The 24,859-nt window shown below is 44.5% G+C and overlaps 1 protein-coding gene across 2 annotated transcripts in view; it reads right to left on the bottom strand.

Annotated features, from left to right (window-relative positions):
* Nucleotides 1-1,667: 1,667 nt before the first annotated feature.
* Nucleotides 1,668-24,859, bottom strand: part of tle2a (TLE family member 2, transcriptional corepressor a) — a 44,872-nt gene continuing 21,680 nt past the window's right edge. The window contains exons 3-20 of one of the 2 annotated variants that reach the window (XM_069695093.1): nucleotides 20,091-20,154; nucleotides 17,355-17,399; nucleotides 14,656-14,718; nucleotides 13,988-14,062; nucleotides 13,237-13,453; nucleotides 12,759-12,775; nucleotides 11,620-11,715; nucleotides 11,179-11,223; nucleotides 10,358-10,519; nucleotides 8,259-8,385; nucleotides 7,140-7,345; nucleotides 6,710-6,789; nucleotides 5,606-5,855; nucleotides 5,025-5,272; nucleotides 3,693-3,840; nucleotides 3,377-3,527; nucleotides 3,020-3,096; nucleotides 1,668-2,692 (exon numbers count right to left, since the gene is read on the bottom strand). In XM_069695093.1, the coding sequence (XP_069551194.1) occupies nucleotides 2,585-2,692; nucleotides 3,020-3,096; nucleotides 3,377-3,527; nucleotides 3,693-3,840; nucleotides 5,025-5,272; nucleotides 5,606-5,855; nucleotides 6,710-6,789; nucleotides 7,140-7,345; nucleotides 8,259-8,385; nucleotides 10,358-10,519; nucleotides 11,179-11,223; nucleotides 11,620-11,715; nucleotides 12,759-12,775; nucleotides 13,237-13,453; nucleotides 13,988-14,062; nucleotides 14,656-14,718; nucleotides 17,355-17,399; nucleotides 20,091-20,154 (2,179 nt within the window). In that variant the 3' untranslated portion in view covers nucleotides 1,668-2,584. The remainder of the gene's footprint in view (nucleotides 2,693-3,019; nucleotides 3,097-3,376; nucleotides 3,528-3,692; nucleotides 3,841-5,024; nucleotides 5,273-5,605; nucleotides 5,856-6,709; nucleotides 6,790-7,139; nucleotides 7,346-8,258; nucleotides 8,386-10,357; nucleotides 10,520-11,178; nucleotides 11,224-11,619; nucleotides 11,716-12,758; nucleotides 12,776-13,236; nucleotides 13,454-13,987; nucleotides 14,063-14,655; nucleotides 14,719-17,354; nucleotides 17,400-20,090; nucleotides 20,155-24,859) is intronic. The other variant, XM_069695094.1, reaches the window with a different exon arrangement.

Here is a 24,859-nt window from a genome sequence, read left to right as displayed (position 1 = left end):
AATGTCATAGTGGAGTCTTGTCCTTAATGTCCTGAAAATGTAATAATATGGTTTCCTATTGACCATGCTCACCAGGATAAACTTAGCATTTTTTTTTTTTTTATTCTTTATACTTGGGCAACCTACAAACATAAGGGATCACTGATAAATATCACTGATAGATAGCAGTATTTCTGTAACATGGATTTTATGCTACATACCCACAGTCCCATATCGCTCTGTTCGAAGTCACCAGACTCAACTCCAGTGTTGTACATATTAAAATTACTTTTCTTTTTTTTAAATTTATTTATAAATGAATGGAGTCTGGTGGCTTCGAGCAGAATTTACAAGAAATGTTAAGAATATTTTACAAATGTAATGTGTTGGTTAAAAACTCATTTCTTTTTACGAAATGAACTTAAACAATCCACGCAAATTTCCTTCAAAATGAATGGTTTGATTTTATGCATTTACTTTGGTAGATCCACCTCAAACAATCACTCGGGTGACATTAGGAAATCTTTTTGATGCAATCTAACTTTCTATTTTTGTGATTTTTTTTTTTTTTTACTAGGCCACTCAATTCTTTTTTAGACCGCACTCCAGAAAGAACAAAAAAAACGTCCCACTTTTCTTTTTTTCTCAGGTTCTTTCCTCGCAGTTAAAGCTTTGTCTCGGCAGGACGATCCCCACGACACCCATCATCACTGGAGAACTTCCTCCCGGGCTTTATTGCGATCATAATCCACCCCACAGCCTTTTGTACTGCAGATCACCTTTGTCTCACCACACAACAAGCCAACTCTGCACAAAAAAAAAAACCCAACAAAACAAAAAAACCCACAACTGTAGGGCTGCATTATTTAGCGAGAGCTCCAGTCACAAAGGAGCCGTGAATCACAACTTGCTCATGCTGTGGGTTTAAATCCCGAGACACTTTCTCACATGTCTGAGGATGCAGACATTGACTAGAGAAGCTTTGTGTTCCCTCAGAAATGTTTCCATCACAGAGGAGCGCGAGTCAGAGTGTGTACTCACCATTCACATCCTTCACTTCTCATCTAAATAGTTCTAAGATGTTTTTTTGGCACCACACTGTGAGAACACGCTTCTCTGGCTAAACAAATGCTTTTTTTTTTTTTGTTGCTTTTTTTTCAATTTCAAACATCCGAGTCAAACATGGCAAGAGCCTCACTCGGGTTTCGCAGTTGAAATACAACCAATAGTGTACAACAAACACACACACACACACACACACACACACACACACACACACACACACACACACACACACACACACACACCAGATCTATGTCATTTCTTCCATTCACACCATTACAGTTGCATCGGTCCATCAGGTAAGGGATTCAAAAACACCGATAATAACACTGAAGGTCACAGACGAACACTGGGCTGATCTCGCCGACACACACACACACACTCCTCTGTTGTCTCGACAGCAAATCGAACTCAGGTAACATCCTTGTTTGCCTTTAAAGAAGTTTATTTACATGTCCATATATAGCAAGGTTCATGATGCAATTGTGAAAATACCGGTCTGTCTGTCTATATGTGCCCTAACAAATACAATAGAAAAACACATGTAATGGTGAGTGTTGAAGGTGAAGATGACGCAGCAGAGGCCATGTCCTGAAACTGGAGAGTACCTGTTTGTTTAAACTGACTTTAGTTTTTTTTGTTTGAGGTTGGTTTTCCTAAAACATCTTCAGCATAAGTTCGTCTTTGTTCTTCTGTAGGGAAAGAAAAAAAAGAAAAAAAAAGAAGGTGAAAGAACAAAGACGATCGGAGTCTCAGGACGCTTCAGAGGAAACCAAGCCCTGTTCTGTCATGTATGCACTGGAGATGATACAATCATGTTGCTGCTGAAACTTAAGAGAAAAGGAAGAAACAAAAAAAACAAACAAAAAAACCAAAAAATAGCTGGAGCCTCACAGCACACCATGCCGCCATCTGCCACGCATCTGCTGCCCCGAGGAGCAGCCTCGTGCTGTGGACTGAGCTGGACCAGACCGGGCCAAACCGGGCCAAGCTGACTCAGGCTTGGACTTCGTACACAGCACAGAATATGGACCGTATTTTTCCATCCAGAGTTTTCCACCCCTCCCAGAACCCTGCCCACGCTTTCTCAGTCCCACGCCTCCGTCTTTCTCTTCCCTCTCCGCTCAATGCGATCCAACTGGTTTGCGAAAAATTCAAAAGGCTAAAAAAATATTTTTTTTGTTGTTGCTAATTTCTTGTTCACTACAGAGGTTTTATTTTGTTAAAGGAAAAGGACAAAAAAAGGGAACAAAAATAAAAGTTCTTTGGAGGAATCCCACAATTGCGCAGCTATAGACTAACCAGCATTCTCAGAGCATTGAAATCAAAGTTTGTTTTATTCCAGAGATGTGACTTTGCGCCTCCTTGCTTCCCTTTCTCATTTCCTTTACAAACGTAAACAAAACACAAAAGTACAAGTTGAATGTCTCTTGCTTTCCATGTCACCGACGCTCTGTACAGTCATTGGTGCCGGAGGGAGCCTTGGCTCCGCCCCCTGATTATTAGTTGTTGTTGTTGTTGTTTTTTCTAAACCAATCAAAGTTCAGTAGATGACTTCGTAGACTGTGGCTTTCTTGTCCCCGGAGCCCGTGACGATGAACTGGTCGTCAGGGGAGATGTCGCAGCTGAGAACTGACGAAGACTCCTTAGACTGAACAGAGAGAGGAAGTCAATGAATCCCAGTTTTTGTACAAACAATGGAACAGAAATTCTCCTGTTATTCAAGTCAAAACAGAATCTGTTTGTGTCCCAAAATAAACCTTTGATATTAAAACAAGATAACAATTTTTTTTAATTTTTTTTTAAAAGTGGAGAATGAAAAATCCTGGAAATGTTTAAATTTTGACAAGTAAATTTTTAGCCAGGCCAGAGATCAAGGTTTCTCATCACGTCACCACATTTCATTGTTATTTTTAAACAAAGAAAAGCTTCTCGGTTGCAGCCTGTTCTGCAGAGAGCTCGGTGTTTGATGGTCTACCTGGAATATGCTCGATCCGTAGGGTGTCCGCCACGCATTCAGGAGGTTATCTTTTCCCGTGCTCACGAACCATTTACCTACAGGACAAAACACACACGGCCATCAGCAGATAAAGCCTCAGGGGAGGCGAGAGACGGACAAGCCCGAGCGCAGCCGCTGCTTTTCTGAGGAAGTGAAGGGGTGAACGGGACGGGAGCGTTTCTGAAATCATGAGGAGCAGAAGATTTTCGTTCTGCTTCCCGCTGATTAAACACCCTCGGGTGCGGTGATGTAACCAAACCATCAATCTAGTCCGTGTGTACCTGTGACGTGTGTGCGCGTGTGTGCGCGTGCGCGTGTGTGTGTGTGTGTGTGTACCGCAGTAGGCGAACTTGAGGGAGAGGACGCAGCTCTCGTGGAGGTGCAGCTGGTACTTGTCGGGTTTGGAGACGTGCAGTACTTCCACGTTACTGCTCTCCATTCCCACAGCTAGCCACTCGCCTGTCGGACAGTAGCCCAGGGAGAAGATCTGGAGATGGTGGGGGAAGGAAACGGTGCAGAGACCAGAGATGGAAAGGGTTAATGATTAGCAGGCTGATGGACTGCAGAAATATTGTTAATGCATGTGACTCGTGTGTGTGTGTGTGTGTGTGCGTGCGTGTGTGTGCGTGTGTGTGTGTGTGTGTGTGCGTACCTGCGAGGTGAAGTCGTGTTGCTGCAGCTGGCGTCCCTCTCGGAGGTCCCAGCAGCGGACCGTGTTGTCGAGCCCTCCGGTCCAGAGCTTGGTGCCGTCGTTGGAGATGTCGATGCAGCTCGCTCCGTCTGTGTGGCCCTGGAACTGCCTGCAGGAGGAGACACACGGAAGCTTCAGAGACGTAAACACAGATCTCTCTAGTTGCTCCGTCTCCTGTCAATTGCTTTTCTCATTCCCAGCTTCTCGCTTTCTCTGGAGGTGGCCTCCGGGCATGTTTCTATAAAAATAGTCTCCTTTGAATCATTTGAGATTAATATGTTTTGTTTTTGTTTTGTTTTTTTCCCCATAAAGAAAATCCTGGTTAGAACTTCTTATAGTTGCATCCATACCTCCTCCCGACACAAAAAATAAATAAAAAATAAAATAATAATCCAGAGTGGCTTCTAAACTAGTCGTGATGCCACAAATCCTTCACACCTCAAGACTCAAGAGAAACGTTGCACGGCCAGCTGTGGAGTTGAACATCATCTTCCAGTGTCAAACCATGAACATAAACCTCCAACATCCAAGAGATGTAACAATGTTCAAAACACAATTCTGAGTGGAGGGGGACACTAATGAACTATATAGGCACAGCCAACAACTACTGACAAGTATGCAAGTGCTGCAGTGATTTATTAAAAAAAATTTAATCAATTTGTCCTACTTCACCCAATGACTTGATCTCGTTTAAGTACAAGATGACAATCAACACAGACTTAATCCCGACTTAATTTTGGCTTGAAAACGAAAAAGGTTGTCAGCCCTAACATTCAAATCACAGACTTATAAAGATGTATTTTCTATTGTTCATTTGATAACACTTTAAGTCCCCATTAAGCATGCTAAATAAATGCATTCAATTGTTCATTGCGCAGCATAATGTAGTGGGAAGCAGATATACATGTTTCTTAATGTATTCATCACCTACATTCATTACAACTTCTCCTGTGGGCATATATATATGTAGAGGAAAGTGTCTACACAGGCTGAATGATAAAATAGTTTAAAAAGTGTTGTAACAGAGGTTTTAATACTGTAAACTGACAAACATTTCAAATGTATTTGTAATCCGATTAAAACACTAAATATGGGAACTGACTGACAGCACGGACGGTTCTGAAATTTCCCCCATTTCTTCTGTGGGCTCTTCCCTCTCTTCTCGTTTCCCCCCCTCCACGCCCTCTCTCCTCTCCCAACTTACCTGAAAATAATCTATCTATGCATCTGCTCTCCTCATCTGTCTGGAGGAAACTAGTTTAGACAGATGCGTCCGCTTCCCTCTCCTCTTACCTGACCAGCGTCTGGTTGTGAAGGTCCCAGACGACGATGTTGCCGTCGCTGCAGCAGGAGAAGCAGACCTTGTTGTCGGGCGAGATGGCCAGGGCGTAGCAGGCGGGGGCGGACGACGTCAGCTCCGCCTTGATGCGCGGAGTCGGCGTGGCCAAATCCCAGATTGACAGCGTGCTGGCCTCCCCACCAACAATTAAGGTGCGTCCATCGGAGAGCAGCTTGCAGGAGCGGATGTAGTTATCCCTGTTCTGATTGGACACAGTAAAATGATAAATGCAATTATACAAATATATATATATATATAGATTGTAGTACAGTGAAACTGACAACAATGGGATACAAATATAAAGTTAATCGTACTGCTGGAGCATAATCACAGCAATAAATAAAGACGCTGGAGGATTTGGCTTGAAGGACGACAACAGGAAGGTGATTCATCATCCAAAGTGTATTTTTATGGGAAAAACAGGAGCATCACTTTTGGTAGTAAAGCAGCCTTATTAGACACAAGATGGACAACAGACTTTAAATACGAGCCTGCAAACATCCATCTAACCCCCTCCTCCTCCGTCAAGTCTCACCAGACAGTCCAGCTGGGCCATTGGGCTCTTGCTTCCCGGCTGGCTGATGTCCCACACCTTGACGCAGCCCTTGCCTCCGGTGTAGACGTGGCGCGTCGAGGTGCTGATGGTGACGGCGCACACCACCTCTCCGTGGTTCAGGGTGTGGATCTGGCGGGCGTGACGAGGGATTCCTGGACCCAGCAGAGCGTCGGGGGGAAAGGGCACCGGCTGCATCTGACCGTCTGCGCTCACATGGAACGAGTATGCCCTGAAGGGGGAGACAAGAGGAAGACAACACACCTAATTAGATGGAAAAGGCAGCAGGGGACAAGCGAGGGCAAACTTTTTATTTGGTCTTTAAAATGACGTGAGTAACTTTGATAAGTACCATTTAAAACGGCTACTTTACACATACATGTCATTTGAAAGAAGACAAGTGCCTCAAAAAAAAGTGCTCCATCTTTTTTTTTTTTTTTTTTACATTTCCTGTAATCCTACGTGGGATGTGCCAGCTGTTTGGCAAAACAGAAGTAAAAGTTACTGAACAGTTAGGCTTTTTTTCCCCCTCATCCTGACTCATCTGCTTCGAACTGGTGATTTCTGCATTTGCTAGAAAAACTTTTGAAAGACCAAAATCTAGTGACTAAAGCCTAACATTTACTAAGGATGTCTGGATAATGGAAAAATATTGTATTGCACTGCTTTCGTCTGTTGAAGCTGCAAATATCACTGACGTCACATCATTTAAAATTGGCCATTCATCTACAGAAATAAGAAAAATACCTCGAGCAATAAAGTAGAGTTGAGGCAGGCACGTTACTAACAACAATTCTAAAAACATTTTCATATGCTTGAGGGATGAACTTACTTTAAAAATGTATGTATAAACACAGATTGTCTAATTTAAACAAAGGAGCCTTGGTGCTATTTTGACCTAACAACGTTCTGGAGGCTTAAAATTCCCCCCCTCCCTCCTTTCCCCTGTCTACAAAATCTGTCATTGTTCGTCTTTTTTCTTCTCTTCTGGTGCTGAAGTTGAAACCTGAGGAGAAGCTTTTGAGTGCAGTTAATAGTGAGCAGGTGAAGATTTGAGTGATAGCAGGAGAGGAAGGGGAAACTCACGGTTTCCCAGAGGCAGCTGGCTGCAGGCTGGCAGGCAGCCCAGGGACCCTCATATGTGGGTGTGGAGACTCATAGCCCACCTGGAAGAGACAGAGATACCTTCACATAAGTAATACAAAAGAAAACAAAAAAAACACAAATAAAATACATGGTTCATAGAGAGCAGAGGAGACTCATTAAAATGGGTAATACAGAGACAGTATCAGCCGAAAGATCAGAATAAAATGAAATCATATAAAAGTAAAGAGACTTCTCAAGAGCCAAGGTCGTAGATTCTTAAAGATAAATGCTAATGCCGCGGCTCTCCCTCAAAAACACTTCTCTTCCATACATAGCCTTCTATTTGCCCTCTGACAGGTTTTTATGCTGAGGTATTACACGTGACAGTGACACTGGAAAAGACAAATTATCTGCAGAGCGTGGAGCTCACCACAGGGGACCGGCCGTAGCCTGCAGCAGCTGCTGCTGCTGCTGCTGCTGCTGCAGCAGCTCCGTTCATCTGGGGGGAGACCAAGTGGAGCCCGGCGCCGTAGCCTGCCGCCCCGGGCATGTCTCCGTTCACCCCTGGAGGGGGCAGGCCGAATGCGCCTGGAGGGTACGCTCCCTGCACCGCCAGCGGGTTTCTCAGACTCAGAGCTGGGGGGGTATGAGGAGGGGAAGACAAGACAGCAGAGGTAAATGGTTTTGAATTACTTAACTGAACAAATTATTGACTGAGTCGAACAACACATTGTGTCAGTTATTGGAGAGCTTTATATATAATTTCCGCATACTCCAGAATAAAGATTCACATCTTATTGAGGGGACTTCCTATGCAGAGCCTTTCAGTGTGTGAGGCAGCGGTGACTGACAGGCTGTGAACAAGCTGCAACAAAAGGCAGGACAACATCACTACTGCAGCATTAGACCACTACTGACCCCTGCTGGCCAATAGACCTTCCTGCACTCAGACAGTACATCCGTGTGCGCTCACATAAACGCCCTCCGTATGCGCATGTAGGTACATCCTCGATTGTGTGTGCATGCAAGCATGCATGCATAAATAATTGTGTGTGTGTGTGTGTGTGTGTGTGTGTGTGTGTGTGTGAGTGAGTGAGAGAGTGAGTAGCAACGGGTAACAGGTGATATGAAAAAAAAAATAAAAAAAAAGAAAGAGACATAGTGCAATAGATGGAGGCTCATTATAAAGCAGCTCACAGTCACAGTCCATCACCACTCCTAATCTTTCCATTTAAAAAGTCAGGCGCGCTGAATATTTTTGCCCACAGCTGCTTATTAAGTCCAGATGGTGGTCGATGGTGGGGAGCTGGTTGACATCCATACCAACTACTGCAGCCCAGTTTTGATAGAATCACTTCATGTGACAAAGCCGGTACAGGCTTAAAAACCCATCTTTGCAAATACGGATTGATAGTTTTTAATTGATCCTCAGCGTGCAGTGGAAGCTCGTGTTCCTGAGAGGACGGCTTTAGAAATCAGACTTTATGGTCTCCCGAGCAACGTGTCAAGAAACAACACAGAGTTTTTACAGTTTTTTTTAAGCTTTTACCGAGGGGGTCGACACCAGGCTTCCCCGGGACAGGTCTGAACTGTGGGGGTCCACTTGGTCCTGGGGTGTTGGACTCCTGAGACATGGGGGTCCCTGGTTTCATGCCTGGAGTGCTGGACTTCTCTCTCTGGAAGAGTGTAGAATAAACAGAGATGAGATGAGGAGGGGATATATCTCAAATGAAAAGTGAAGTACAAAGACTGATTATAGAAGGGAACACTTAAATAACACAATGTAACTCCGAGTCAATCACACTTCTGGGAAATCAACCTGTCCAGTTAGGAAGCAACACTGATTGGGAATCAATTTCACCTGCTGTTGTGCAAATGGAACAGACAACAGGTGGAAATGAGGCAATTATCAAGACAACCCCTATAAAGGAACGGTTCTGCAGGTGGTGACCACCACAGACCATTTCTCTGTCCTCGTCCTTTCTGGCTGATTTCTTGGTCACGTTTGCATTTTGCCAGTGCCCTCACCACTAGAGGTAGCATGAGGCGGTGTCTACAGAAGTTGCTCAGGTAGCGCAGCTCATCCAGGATGGCACATCAATGCACGCTGTGGCAAAAAGGTTTGCTGTGTCTGTCAGCACAGTGTCAAGAGCACGGAGGAGATACCAGGAGACAGGCCGGTCCACCAGGAGACGTGGAGGGGGCCGTAGGAGGACAACAACCCAGCAGCAGGACCGCTATCTGCTCCTTTGTGCAAGGAGGAACAGGAGGAGCACTGCCAGAGCCCTACAAAATGACCTCCAGCAGGCCACTAATGTGCATGTTTCTGCTCAAACTGTCAGAAACAGACTCCATGAGGGTGGTACGAGGACCCGACGTCCACAAGCGGGGCCTGTGCTTACAGCCCAACACCGTGCAGGGCGATCAGCATTTGCCGGAGAACACCAAGATTGGCAGCTTCTCCATCGGCGCCCTGTGCTCTTCACGGATGAGAGCAGGTTCACACTGAACACATGTGACAGACGTGACAGAGTCCGGAGACGCCGTGGAGAACGTTCTGCTGCCTGCAACATCCTCCAGCAGGACCGGTTTGGCGGTGGGTCAGCGATGGTCTGGGGAGGCATTTCTTTGGAGGGCCGCACAGCCCTCCGTGTGCTAGCCAGAGGTACCGGGATGAGATCCTCAGACCCATTGGAAGACCATATGCTGGTGCAGTGGGCCCTGGGTTCCTTCTGATGCAGGACAATGCTCGGCCTCATGTGGCTGGAGTGTGTCAGCAGTTCCTGCATGATGAAGGCATCGATGCTACGGACCGGCCTGCCCGTTCCCCAGACCTGAATCCAATCCAGCACATCTGGGACATCGTGTCTCGTCCCGTCCACCGACGCCACGTCGCACCACAGACTGTCCAGGATTTGACTGATGCTTTGATCCAGTTCTGGGAGGAGATCCCTCAGGAGAACATCCGTGGTCTCATCAGGATCACGCCCAGGCGTTGTAGGGAGTGCATACAGGCACGTGGAGGCCACACACACACTACTGAGCCTCATTTTGACTTGTCTTGAGGAATTTCCACAGAAGTTGGATCAGCCTGTGATCTGATTTTTCCACTTTTATGATTCTGAATCCAGACCTCCATGGGATAATGATTTTGATTTCCGTTGATCATTCTTGTTATTTTGTTCTCAACACATTCCACTATGTAATGAATAAAGATTTTCAACTGGAATATTTCATTCATTGAGATCTAGGATGTGTTGTTTAAGTGTTCTCTTTATTTTTTTGAGCAGTGTATATGGAGTTAAAATAATTTAATAGTGAGGGATGGCGCCAGTCAAGAAGAAAAAGAAGAATGACAAAGCAAAAAAAAAAAAAGACAATAAAAATGAGTGAGGGCAGTTGGGACCTGAGGAGCACAGTGGGATGTCAGCAGACCGAATATGTGAGATGTTGAATATCCAACATGACTCAGAAACTGAACAAAACAGCAGAATACAGTGTCCAGTCCTGCATTGACATTCATTATGTGTGATCTTGCTTTGATGTGCAGTTCCATGTATAAAAGGTAAATGATGAAAATACTTGCTCTTTTGATGATTGTGTGAGGGCCAGGGAGCTAAATCAATTTTTTTTCATTATCTATATTACCTGTGGGGGCTCTTTGCCGCGAGAGGGGGAGGTGGCACTGCTGGACGAGGCCAGGGAGGTGGGGCTGGCCTGTGGGGGGCCATCCTTACGGGATGGGGGCATCTTGTCCAAACCATTCTCCCTCGAAGAGTAGGACTGCACGCTGCGGGGGGACGATGGGTCCTGAATCAAGAAAAACACAGAAAAGGTTATTAAACAAGACAGAAATAAGAAATATATTTCTTACATCATTTATTTTATTATCGTCATGGTGACTTTAAAAGATGAGTAAGCATATTTTTTTTTATTTTTTTTTAGCTCTGAAACAAGTTCAGAGCGCTGCTGAAATCATTCTGTTGAAATACTCCTGCTGCCTTTGCTTGACTAAAGTGCTTCCCAGTATAAGTAGCGGGAGAGAAAATGCACATCCTCTGTCCTGTACATGCCAAAGTCTGCCTAAATCTGAAAGCACTTTGAACTGACAAATCATGCATGTAACAAAAATCAAATCCTGGCACCAGAGGAGTTTTCACAACCCAACACAACAATGTAAAAGCTCACAGCAGCTGAGTATAGGCTCACTCATCTCATCATCTAATGTACACAGACACTTACTGCATTTGAATGCACGATATAAGAATTTTAAGAAAAAGCACACAGGTTGGACTATGTACTTTATATTTGTGCGTGTTGCTAAATGAGGGCAGGCAGAGGTAAAGGAGGACGGAGGGGGTTTATTGTTATTATCACTATTCATACGGTCCTACTGGGTGTGTTTACATGATGTATGCAGATGAAAGCGGTCAAGTGAGGCAAACGGAGGCCGGTGGCCGACTACTAACCTCATCCACCACCAAATTATCATCACTCTTATCCGCATCGCTGCCCTGAGGGAGAAAGACAGAAAAGGTGAGATGAGATAGTCCTGCTCTTTACATGCAGATATATGCAAAACACAGTCACACACAAGCAAGTGGCATTGCGTTTTTAATTGCATTTCGAATGCATTAATAATTCTGAACTTCACAATAAAATAACTATGCAGGATTTAAACATGAACCCTTTCAAATCCTAACATTTCTGATGTTCTGCTGTCGCTCCAATAGAGCAGTAATGACAGCAGCAAGCGTGAACATTTCCATTACTCTCTGAAAAGAGAGCAGGTCTCTGAGGTCTGCCACTGTGCAGAAACCACTGTCCTTATCTGACCAGAACTGGGAGAGTTGGGTGAAAGTTTTCTACAGTTACTCAAACATTTAAGAGAGTTATGAAAGCATCCTCACATAGTCTGTCATGAACTCCTTCTCATCAGCTTTCCTCTTCTTGCCGTTGCTGAGGTAGTCTGCCGAGCGACCCTTATCCCCATTGGACAGAGAGCTCTGACAGAGAGGGAGCAGAGGGACGAGGAGAGAGGATTGAATTGAGAGAAGAGAGGCAGAGAGCAAGGCAGTGAGGCAAGGAGCAAAGAGGAGACGTGTGCGTGGGGGCACAAAGAAGAGGAGGAGATGAAGGTAGGGAGGACGGAGGAGTGGAGGAAAAGGGCGTGCGGGCCGAGAGGAAGGAAGAGGGTGATAATGAGGTGAGAGGGACTGCATAAATCATGTCAGGCCCATAAGCCGCAGAGATGAATGTGGAAGAATATCAGGCTGCATCGATTGGCCGGCTCAGTGCAGGAGTGAGATGAAGAAAGATAATCTTTCAAGTTTTCTTTAAGGCAGCAGAAAACACTGGAGTGGTCGGAGCAAGCTTTGGCATTGATACACATTTTAGCCAAGATGTTATTTTTTTGTCTGTTGAAATGTCAAAACTGAAGGAAAAAAACAATTATCAAAGCTACCAAAACCTGTGTACTTTTAACATCCCACAGTTAAACATTTCAAAAACATAAATGAGATAGTTTTGGAACAACACAAAGTTCGACCTTAAAACATAATGTTCTTTGCACATGCAGTGAGAGAGTAAATCATGTTTATTTATGGCAACATGAACCATGCAGGATAATAAACAATGGATAACAATAACAACTGAATACCAAATTCTTATTTACATGGTGTAAAATAGAGTATTTATTTTAAGCAAATTCACATTTTTATCTTTTAATTTCCAGGAAACATCTCGAAAAGAAACCATTTTTTACAGTCTATACATTTCCATTGTTTGACTACATACAAAACACCATTAGCATTATGAAAACTTGTCTAATATTGTTTTGTAAAATAACTTTATTTTTTTTTACATTTTACAGTTTTAAAAACCATCATAACTCTTTTTTTAATTACATTTTTTTTTTAATACCTGCAGCCTTGATGGAGTGGATTCCCATATTCTTCATGTATTTTCCTACAATATCAAACTACTGAACAAAGGGTGGACAGGTATGATTGTACTTGACATGAGTGATTGCGTAGTAGTTTGTACTCACTGGTCCTGCTTCACGGTCTGTTCATTCCAGGAGGCATCCAACACATCCAGGTACCAGGCAACAGGACAGCAAACACAGATAAGGACACACACACACACACACACACACACACACACACACACACACACACACACACACACACACACACACACACACACACACACACACACACAAATGTAAGATTATCCGCCATCACTTTACATCAGTCTGCAGCTGATGATTTAGTGGAAATGTATCCCTGAGGAGTGTTATTATCAGCAGTCTTCCGGTGTCCTGCCAAAATTCCAAAGAAAAACTAATCATCAGAATTCATCGAGCCAAGCTTTGGTGTTTACGTTACTCCTACCTCAGCGAGATTAAGAGAGCAATCCAACTCTCGTCCCAGGCCCAAACTGATATACATTTTTACACTTTTTGTTTTGAGAAACACAAACCGAGATACAAAATGAAACGTGCATCATTCAAAGTGTTCCTGTACCTCTGTGGTGCTCTGCAGCAGCGGCGGCGGCGGCGGCTACTGCCTCTAGGTGCGCTCTCTCATCTTTGGCAGCCAGCTGGGCCCCTAAAGCCCCGGACAGGGCGAGCAGGCCAGACCCTCCGCCAAGTGCCAGGCCGGGGTGGGACAGTCCTGATGGGTGTGGGCCTACTGGCAAACCCTGGACATGCTGGGAGAGGTGCTGTGCCTGAAGCTGTTGCTGCAGAGAGGAAATAGAAGAAGAAACAGCAAAGAGAGAGGAGACAAAAGAAAGAGAGATTTGGGTGATTTACAAGCACTGGAGGAAGTGGCTTCACAGGAAGTGATCAAGAGGAAGAGAGGAGGAAGGTAAGGCAGGGAACTAATTGCTGCGATGTGTACGAGAGGAGAAATGCTAAGGTCAAGCCAGTGGCTCTTTAGGGGGGACACTCTGCTGTCAAATCAAATGGGCTAAAATGACAAAAAAAAAAAAAAAAAAAAGAAATATTGTTTAAAGTTTATTTCTAATTTCTGTGAATCGAATTTGAATTTAAATATTTGGAAAATCCAAAACCATTTAATTGTGTAATTTTTGAGGCTGTTCAGCTTCCTCTAATTTCAAAAACTATCTTAAGCGATCTTTTTGAAATATTAGCCAATAAATCAATATATTTTAGAGTAGGCCAATGGACATAAGTCTTAAGTAAAAGAAGGAAAAATAAAAATATGGGAGTATAAGGTACACGCTATGAGGCAGAGGGGGGAGCCCACGTACCCCTATCGAAGCATTTAGCTCCCCCATGGTCACCTGTTTGGCGCGTTCCATAGCCTGGACCACCTGTTGTTGATGCTGTGGAACAAACCAAGATGTCAGTAAGGGCAGGTGGTAAAATTAATACAAACATGTAAAATATTTCACAATTAGTGTGGAAAAGTATTCATATTTTGACAAATAACATCTTTGAAACACGGACTCCTTTTTGCTCTCAGTATCGTGTGAATGCACATGACCATTTGGTGACTGAAGAAAATGAATGTGCTTTGAATTTCTGTCCATCTGCAGCTCTGGGGTGTGTGTGTGTGTGTGTGTGTGTGTGTGTGTGTGTGTGTGTGTGTGTGTGTGTGTGTGTGTGTGTGTGTGTGTGTGTGTGTGTGTGTGTGTGTGTGTGTGTGTGTGTGTGTGTGTGTGTGTGTGTGTGTGTGTGTGTGTGCGTGCGTGTGTGTGTGTGTGTGTGTGTGAGAGATATTGATAAATGTGTACGTATGTGCACGCCTTCTGTGTGGGTTGCTCTCGCACAGAAGCGAGAGAAGATTGAAGGCAGTACAGAGAGAGTGTGTGTGTGTGTGTGTGTGTGTGTGTGTGTGTGTGTGTGTGTGTGTGTGTGTGTGTGTGTGTGTGTGTGTGTGTGTGTGTGTGTGTGTGTGTGTGTGTGTGTGTCCCACCTCCTGTGACAGGAAGGGGATGAGCTGAGCACAGATCACGTTCAACCGCTTGGCAATCTCCGTCTGAAAGAAAAAAAAAAAGATACTGTCACTTTGATGAATAAACACACACAAACACTCGCACAGCCAAGATTGAGCAGGAACACAAAGGAAAAACCACACACACTCATGGAGGTTACACACATACACACAGGCGCGCACACACAGCGTGGCTGTGGCCTGCTTCTCCCAGGGCCAGTGTGGTAAATATTTCAGCTGCTTACATCTGGTCCATGCAAATGGAAACTCTGCCAGAGAGTTTGGCTAAAATATTCATGGACAGCATCTGCTGTGGCCACAGCCAGCCCACACAGTGTGTGTGTGTGTGTGTGTGTGTGTGTGTGTGTGTGTGTGTGTGTGTGTGTGTGTGTGTGTGTGTGTGTGTGTGTGTGTGTGTGTGTGTGTGTGTGTGTGTGTGTGTGTGTGTGTGTGCGTGAAAGAGAAAGGATTCCCCAACTTGGGTGTGTGTGTGGGTGTGGGTGTGTGTGGGTGTGGGTGTGTCTCGTTGCATTTCTGTTTGCCTATGTGTGTTTGCATTTTGCAAGCTTGAGTGTGTGTGTGTGTGTGTGTGTGTGTGTGTGTGTGTGTGTGTGTGTGTGTGTGTGTGTGTGTGTGTGTGTGTGTGTGTGTGTGTGTGTGTGTGTGTGTGTGTGTGTGTGTGTGTGTTTCCTGCTGGGGGTCAGTGATTCTTGCTGTGGGTGTGCGGCTGTCTCGATGCGCTCTACTACACAGCCAACAGCTAACTCTTCCTCCATCCTTCCCTCATCATCATCATCTCTCTTCCCATCTTTCTTTCCATCCCACTCCATTTGGCGCTCTTTCCATCCATCCATCCATCCATCCATCCATCCATCCATCCATCCATCCATCCATCCATCCATCCATCCATCCATCCATCCATCCATCCATCCATCCATCCATCCATCCATCCATCCATCCATCCATCCATCCATCCATCCATCCATCCATCGTTCCATTCCTCCCTCCCTTGTATTAACACGGTAATCAGTGTTACAAGCGCTGCCGTGTAATGTCTGACACACACACATGTACACACAAACATGTTTAGCGGCAGACCCAACAAGGCCGTTAGGGCCAGTAATGATATGCATGCAGAGATCATGACAACATCATTATGGCCGCAGGCTGTTTATCTTGTTGACGGCTAGACTGTTGTGTGTGTCTGCGCATGTTGGTGTGTGTGAGAATACATGTGAGTGTGTTTGTTTGTTTGTTGTGTGTGTGTGTGTGTGTGTGTGTGTGTGTGTGTGTGTGTGTGTGTGTGTGTGTGTGTGTGTGTGTGTGTGTGTGTGTGTGTGTATACGTATACCCACACTCACCCCAACCCTTTCTCCCTCTTAAGTGATTTATTGACGCTGGACTGAACTTCCACCCCTCCTTTTTCGTGCTCTTCCTCTCTCATGCTCTTTCTCTCATTCCTCTCACTTGCCCACGTCTCTCTCTCCCTCCACTCCATTTTTTTTTCAGCCAGTCAGTGTGCCCCCCACCCCTCCGCCATCCTTCCCTCCATCCTCTGAATCCATCACCCCCCACCCCAAGGGAGACACAATGATTTCTTGTTAGAGAACTCCAACTACTAAATGACATCTTCAGGAGGAGGGAGAGAGAGAGAGAACATGAGCAATCGAGAGACAGAGGATAAAGAGGGGAGGACAAAATGGGAGAGGGGAAATGAAAAGAGGAGGCGGAGGAAGGAGGAAAAAGGGCAGACTGGGTTGAGGAAATGACAGCCAATGAACGAAGGATGTGGGAGGGAGAGGGGAAATAGAGAAAGAAGAAACAGAAGGAAGGCGGGGGAGGAAAATCGAGATTGGGAGGTGGTGGTGGTGAGGAAGAGGAGGGGTGGGGGGGTGGTGGAGTGGCGGCAGTGGCACGTCAAAAGCGAGGCGATTGAGATGGTGAAATGAGCGGGGAGACAGAGAGAGAGAGAGAGAGAGAGAGAGAGAGAGAGAGAGAGAGAGAGAGACGGCAGGAAGGCAGTGACCTGATTTAAAGTGAAATTCAGCACGGACTGTATGTCTGCAAGGAGACAGAGGTGGCGGGAAGAGGCACAAAAAAAAAATAGGAGATAAGGAGTGAGGAAGAGAAATCAATGGAAAGGAAGAGAGACAGAGACAGGCATGGTGAAGCAATGGAGATAAAGAGAGCGGAGCATTAAAAAAGACAATAAGATATCAATTGAAGGGAAGGGAGAGGAAAAAAAAAAAGGAAGAGGGGATGGAGAAGCAGGGCGGCAACGAGAGGGACGGGAGGATGGATGGAGGAACAGAGGGAGGGAGTAACAGACAGGGATTTATGATGGGCGAGAGGGAAGGGCAGGGTATTCTCATCTGTCTGTGGTGGAGAAATGAATTCTGTTTGTGGATCCTATTAACGCCTGCACAGCATAACATTGCTCTATAAGTCCATCAGAGAGAGGGCTGACATAACAGTGGTAGACAGACGGAGAAAAGCAGAGACAGAAAGAGGACAGACTTCCCTGAAAATATTGGTTACTCAGGGAAGAAGTGATTGGGGGCAAAAGAAAGCAGGAAGTTATAAAAAAAATTAAAAAAATTAAAAAATACAGGAGAATGATGTAAAGCTTCGAACGATCGAGAGACATCTGGAGATATATATAGATAAAGACCTGGACTCACCTGTTTGTGCATTTCAATGTTAAGGCCGTAGGACATTTCATAATACTGAAACAAAAAGAGAATATCAGTTAATATAAATTAATGGACATCAAGGGGAATATGAGACTGTAAAACAAAAGCTTTCCCGTGTGGGGTGGGTTTAGAGTTTTTAACATTTCTTATGGATATACTGAGGGAGTGACGTTTATCTGGTTCAATTTATCTGCTGAAAGAAAAAAATGGAGAAATGACAAATGAAAAAAAATTCAGCCCAACTCTGGTTACATTCTTTATTTATTTTTTATTGCCAACAACTCCCATGAAAAGCCCAAAACCAAAAATGAGTCCCAGACATCGACACACTGCTACAGAAAATACTCATAAGCAGAGCAAACCTGCAGCTAAAATACTCCCTCACAAACATACTAGTATTCACTCCTGTTTAGTTTGGTATTGTTTGGTAAGTATTGTTAGTTTTCCCTGGATTCATTGGCAAGAACAAAAAAAATGTTTAGGCATTAAAAAAAAGGATCACGATATTCTAAACAAATCAAAACACTTAGTTCTTCCCATTACTTGCGTGTTAATTTGACAGCAGTTCAGTTATTGCTTTTACCCAAATAAATTCAACAGTCCAAGAGTATGCAGAAAACCTTTTCCTTTGCTCCCAGTTTCAGATGATGCCAGCCCAAGCACGAGCACTCTGAAGTGCCCACACGTCCCTAAAAGCACTAATTTCACCTTGACTCGGCTGAAAGTCAATGGCACTAAAATGACCCTGAAGCGTATTTCGGAGGCCAGAAACCCAAAGCGAGGCGGGGAAATTGTCGCCGGCAGAAGAAGGTGACAGACTATTGCAATAATCATGTCTAATGTGAGCTATTTGACCCTGGCTTTTATCCAAAAGTGCAAGGAGCTGTGAGGAAAGCAGGAGGTTTTGAATGCCACAGAGGCAGACAGGTGAGGATCTCTCCCTTTCCCTCAGTCTACCTCTCTTCCTTCAGAGATGGACAAAAAGGAGAACATTTTAAAGTCAGATGTCTTGAAAAGTGACAGGCTGACATTTGCTTTTCAGCGTGGCTGGTTGTGGAGAGATGAGATTGGCAGTTGGGCAGCCAGAACGGGCTGGCAGGACGGGAGAGGAGATGGCAGGGGTCCTCTCTCTCCAGACATCTTTCCTGGCAGTTAGCGCGCATATATGTGTGTGTGTGTGTGTGTGTGTGTGTGTGTGTGTGTGTGTGTGTGTGTGTGTGTGTGTGTGTGTGTGTGTGTGTGTGTGTGTGTGTGTGTGTGTGTGTGTGTGTGTGTGTGTGTGTGTGTGTGTGTGCCTGCAGGTGTGTGTGTTTATAGCACAACTCTGCAACTGTGTAGGCGTGTGTATCCATGTGCTTTGTGTGCATGCTTCGCTGTCAGTGTGTGTTTTCAAGGCATGTGTGTGCACGCTCCTCTTTCTGTGTGTTTGCCTGTAAGCCTCCATAAAAGACGCCTTTGCTGGCAGCTGGCAGCTCTGCTTGGTGGTTGGTTTGCCAAGTTTCGCCTGTTGCTTAGCAACATCCAAACTCCCCTCAATCATCAGCCAGCAAAGGAGACCTGGCCTGTGCTTGATGCCAGCTACCCCTCCTCCCCATTACTAAAACTTCAATCCCCCCACAAGTCCCACTCTGTGCCAAGATTGCCACATAGCTCTCTTTTGGCACAGCAGGTTCTGGGCAGCCTACACTCTGTCAGCTGTGGTTGTTTATGGCTCTGATCACAGGTAAATCAAGGCCAGAGGTTTACGGACTTAAAAAAACAAAACAAAGAAAAACAAAAGAGTTTTGTCCTTTATCCAGAAAAAAAAAAAAAATCTACTGATCATCCTACACAATCTATTCTGCCTCTGAATGGCACAACTATAGAGGAATCACATCGATGCTTTTGTTTTCCTCCCCAGATTTCCAGAAATCATTTTTGGATTCAAAACATTGGTCACATGTTCACTTCTATAACTTGTGCTGCCATCAGTGATGAGACACAAATGTTTTAAACTTATAGGAACATCTACAACAATCATTCTGATGATTATTTTCTTCATTAATCAACAAAACATTTGATCTTTATAATGTCTTAAAAATAAAGAAGAAATACCCAACACATTCAGAGATCTTGTTTGCTATAAGCAGCAGTCTAAAACTCAAAGTTACTATCAGTAAGTAAACAAGCATAAATTCACACTTAAGACACTAAAAATCTGTGGGCTTGATCTAAAAATAAGAAAAACACATCTGAGCATAGAGACACGTAGTTGGGTATCGTTTAATAATCTTCAAGACTTGTGCCAATATGTTGCCTTCTTTGAGAAAAATAAACAGCATTTTTAATAAAGCCCCTTTGTTCCCCCATTTAACCATAGAAACCAGTGATCTAAAATTGTAATTGCTCTCTGAACACAATCAGCATTGCCGCAACTTTTTTGAGAGCTGAAACTGCTGATATTTTAAATTTATTTTATAGTCCTTCCTTCGTGTGTTTGTGTGTGCATGTGTGGTCCTGTGTGCGGTTTTGGTGGGTGTTGTTTGGCAACTGTTAGCAGATGAAAGGGATTCAGGGGACTTGGCACCGCACTTGTTGTGAGTGAATGTGGAGAGACACATTGCGTGTGTGTGTGTGTGTGTGTGTGTGTGTGTGTGTGTGTGTGTGTGTGTGTGTGTGTGTGTGTGTGTGTGTGTGTGTGTGTGTGTGTGTGTGTGTGTGTGTGTGTGTGTGTGTGTGTCTCACCATAACGTAGTGTCTCTGGATCTCAGTCTTCTCTGTGGCCAGTTTCTCACACTCCAGTTTCAAACTGCAACAGAGAAAAGGATGGACTTTTTTTTTTTTTTTTTACAGTTTTGATTTGCATCATACTCAAAATAAAAATACACAATGCAATTAGCAACATGACAACAAATTACTCCCCACTCCCCCTCCCCCATCAGTCACGGGGGAGGGAAGGAGGGAGGGAGGAGGGAGCAGGGTGACTGGGGTGCCGACAGCCCATTATCACCTTAGAGCAGAGCAGAAATAGACGAAGTCATGCTTGGGGGCTGAAATCCAGCCAGGACTGCAGGCAGACACATCCAAGGTGTCTCTTTGGACAACTTTCAATATATCCATGGTCCTCCCATTCCACCTCATTTTGCTGCTTCACCAATTACCAGCCAGCCCGTCTATCTTTGTTTCTGTCCGTCCGACCGTTCCCTCTTCTTTCACCTTTGACGGCACACTTAGCCAAGTTTCACTGAAGTTGAAGCTTCTGCTTCAAGTGGCTGAAATGTGCCACTTCTGTTTGAATATGTAATAAATCTGCATTTTTTTTTTCAGCGTAAACAAGGAATTGTCCCTTCTTATGTTCAAGACATAACCTGCATCTGTTGCTCAGTCTGTGAGCATTTCAGCGCACACACACACACACACACACACACACACACACACACACACACACACACACACACACACACACACACACACACACACACACACGTCTGAGGTGATAGCAGCTAAACACGTCTCCCATGGGTCCTATATTTCTGTCTGTCCTCTGGTGTCTGCTTGTCTCTCCTCACACCCAGACCAGTCCCCGGTGTCCTCTAAAATTGGATAATGTCCGTAGTTGGATATGCAAACACACCCTCCATTTCTAAATGTGTTCAGGTCCAAGCACACAAACACCTTCCTTATTACGTCTCCGTCTCTCTCTCTCTCTCTCTCTCTCTCTCTCTCTCTCTCACAGAAACACACTCTGCCCTAACACCCCCCGCCCCCCGCCCCCACCTCCCCACCAGATAGGTAGTGCGTTTTGGGCCTTGGGCCGTTTACGTCAACTTGTTTGCAGGCGGCAGATAGATTGATTGGGGGGTTGTGGTGAGGTGGTGGATGTTGGAGGGAGGTGGAGATGGGAGTGTGTGTGTGTGTGTGTGAGGGGGAGGGGTCGTTTGGCGGAGGAAAATTAGAATATGATTAATACTGCAACATTACCCCCAGCCGCAACAGGTAATAACGGCCCCATCCGCTCCCTTTCTCCAGCGCTGCATGCACACACACACATAATTGACTCATTTATCATTGCCAGCCAGTTGAGGAGAAGAGGGACGAGGGAGGAGAGGGAGAGAAGCAGGGCGAAGAGTGGGAGAGGAGGGTGGTGGTGGAGGTGGAGGTGGAGGGAGGGTAGTGAGGATTAGCCCCCCCTCCCCCTCCCACTCTATAGATTTTATTACAGTGGAATTGCCTCTCGGCAGAAGTCACTCACAGTTGAGCTAAGAACTAATGCAAGTGTGTGTGTGTGTGTGTGTGTGTGTGTGTGTGTGTGTGTGTGTGTGTGTGTGTGTGTGTGTGTGTGTGTGTGTGTGTGTGTGTGTGTGTGTGTGTGTGTGTGTGCATGGCTGCCAGTGTATTTATCACGACATAAACTTGGGATGAGCTTCGAGGGGAGCCATGACTACACAGTTATCGACCGGCACAGAGATGAGTGGGATTGTTGTGAGTGATTTATTTTTCTGTTTAAAATGTGCAGCCCGTGATTGAAACCAACTATAGATCATTTTAATCACCAGTTAATTAGTGGATTGCTTGTGATTTATCAATAAATCCATATAAACCTGTGAAAACGTCCATGATGGTGAAATTAAAGGCCAAATCTTGTTTAAATTCAGATTTCCAGTTATTTTTTTTATTATTATTATAAAGCAGCTCTAGGTGCTATAAACACGGTAAAAAGTATCGACAAGCTCAGTCCGTGAAGAAAAGCACACAACCTGTATGTTTGTGATGTCACAAGCTCACACTCATGTCATATGTCCACCCTCAGCATGGAACTAACAAGCCTGCAGAAAAGTTGTGGTTGTCCTGGGCATGCACCGGGAATAAGTGAGCTAATCAGAAGAGAGGGTCGTTGATATTAAAGGACCTTGGAGACACAGACACAAACAGTCTTGGTAGAGCTCTAGAGAGAGGGGAGATGTAATACTATACCAAAATGGTTTGTGGTACTTAAAACAACAAAAATATCTTGTGTATCAAGTCTGCAAATAAAACACCATAAAAGTGTAAAATATGGGAGCTTCACATTGTTTTAGGCAATAAATTATCATTTTTCAAAAGCTGAAATCACAGAATGTTTGTCACTTTTTGTTTAAAAAAGGACTAATTATTCTTTAATAATCAATCAACTGATCATTGTTTGTACTTCCCCCATCTCTCTCCCTTTTTCTAATACACCTGTCAATTAATTTTCTGCAGCTAATAAGTTTATTGACTAATTATTTTGGCTCTAGACGTTACGTTTTTTTGACAACTTGCAATTCGTCATGCCTGGATTCATCCTGGCACGTGTCTATGCTGTCGCCTCATTGACGCTGTTTTGTTTTCCGTCCCCTACACCGCTTCACAGCCAAATTCCACCGTAAGCCTGGCCGCGACAATTACCGAAGCTGATCATGGTCATAATCTAGACAATACACAGAAGTGCCTCTCCGCTCCGCTAAGAATAGACGTCTATTTAAATAACAATAACCACAATTAAAACATACAAAAACTAAACAATGTAACTGCTTGCCTTGTTATCCCAGGCAAGAGGAATACAAATCAAGGAAATATGACCAAATCAAGAAGTCAACAGAATGGGGCAGAGAAAATGCCCCTCTTGTAAAACACTCGCAGTACGATTTGAAGCAGAGTGGGAGCGGAACAGCCTCGTGCTCTGTGAAATCCGGAGGTTATTCTGTCAGGTCATTTTGAGAGATTTCACAGCTGAAAAGGGCATTTGTTCAAGGTGCTTGAAAATGACTATTCACAGTCCCAAATGTCACATTCACAAAACCCCTTGGCTCATCAGATTTTGTTTTAGTAAATGAGCAACAGTCAGCCCTGCTATTAAAATATCACTAAAGAGAGTCTGAAAAAAAAAAAAATAAAAAAAAATCAATGTCTCTATACCCGTAAAATCAGCCTTCTGTTTTTGGCACGGCAATCCAGAACGTGCACAATAGCATTACAAGGTTGCACACCAAATGCGTATACACACACACACACACACACACACACACACACACACACACACACACACCCACTGTGCGCAGATGGACACTTCTTGTGCTTACAAGAAAGACCCCAAGGTCGCACTCAGAAAGCAATAACCATTCACCACAAAATGGACTTCAAGGAATGGAATTACTGTGTGTGACTGTAGGAGCATAAAAGAGTTGGAGGGGGGAAAGAAAATGAGGGAGAGGGGAGGAGAGCGGTGAGGAGGAAGTACGTATTTCATGTCGAAATGATTGCCTGTAATAATTAGTCTTTTGGCTCAGCACCATTTACTGAGAAAAGGTTCGGAGGACGGAGAGAGAGACGCAGCAACACGGGGAGAAAACAAGATGAGTGCGTGAACAAGAGAGAAAGAAGCAACAAGGAAAAGTAGACTCTCTGTGTGTGTGTGTGTGTGTGTGTGTGTGTGTGTGTGTGTGTGTGTGTGTGTGTGTGTGTGTGTGTGTGTGTGTGTGTGTGTGTGTGTGTGTGTGTGTGTGTGTGTGTGTGTGTGTGCGTAGGCCACGGTGGGCTCGGTTCCTCCAATCTTTCACCGGCGGTGACAGGAGATAAGATGATCAGCCGAATGCGCTACAAATCTGCAGCCTGCCAGGCTTCAGACAGCTCTGTCAGTGCTGCCCTGCTACTGAACACACACACACACACACACACACACACACACACACACACACACACACACACACACACACACACACACACACACACACACACACACACACACACACACACACACACACACACACACCACTTGGAGCATGGGAGCATTTATTTGTGTGTGTGCATGAACACACTAAACCAGCATACTTACAGCACATGCTGCATGTAATAGGCACGCAGAAACTAAATGAACACGTGAGCACATATACAGTATATAGACCCACACATACCCGCTGAATAAACACGGTCACACACACACACACACACTAATAAGAGCCTACAGACAGTGAAGCATCTAATTCTGCACTTTATAGAAATGTGCCGACTGCCGTTTTAGTCACAGCGTTTGAAATAGGCTACTGGGTATTGTAAAAACGCTTTCCTTTCCAGCGTTTGTTTTTCTGAATAAACTTTTACTTTCCTTATTCCCTCATTGATTATTTTGCCAAAAGAACAAAGACATTTTCATATTTTTATTTTCTATAAATACAATTGTCCGTTGCTTTTTAGTTGTTTGAGAATATTTTTTTTTAACTGCGTTCACTCGGATAAAATTCAAGAGAACATAAATTTTTCTTTTTACAAAAACACATTAGTGTGAGCAGCACTGCATACACTGGGCGAGTGACTCCCCAAAGACCACTCAAGTGAACACCACCGAGGAGATGAGGAGAACGTGTCGCATGAGGTCAGACTGGTTCTACCATATAAAAGGTTTTAAGATATTACATATGACATTTGTGTCCTACGGTAAGTACAACTTGTTGTGAAAACCTTTCCAGGATAGAGTTGGGCATCATTTAAATTAAAGG

The sequence above is a fragment of the Brachyistius frenatus genome, unplaced genomic scaffold (assembly GCF_029030835.1).
Source record: "Brachyistius frenatus isolate BFR_SWC_R1_liver_20210118 unplaced genomic scaffold, ASM2903083v1 Contig_18, whole genome shotgun sequence".
NCBI classification, from domain to species: Eukaryota; Metazoa; Chordata; class Actinopteri; family Embiotocidae; genus Brachyistius; species Brachyistius frenatus.
The sequence above is the reverse complement of the archived record's forward strand: the minus strand, read 5'-3'. Positions and strand labels throughout refer to the sequence as shown.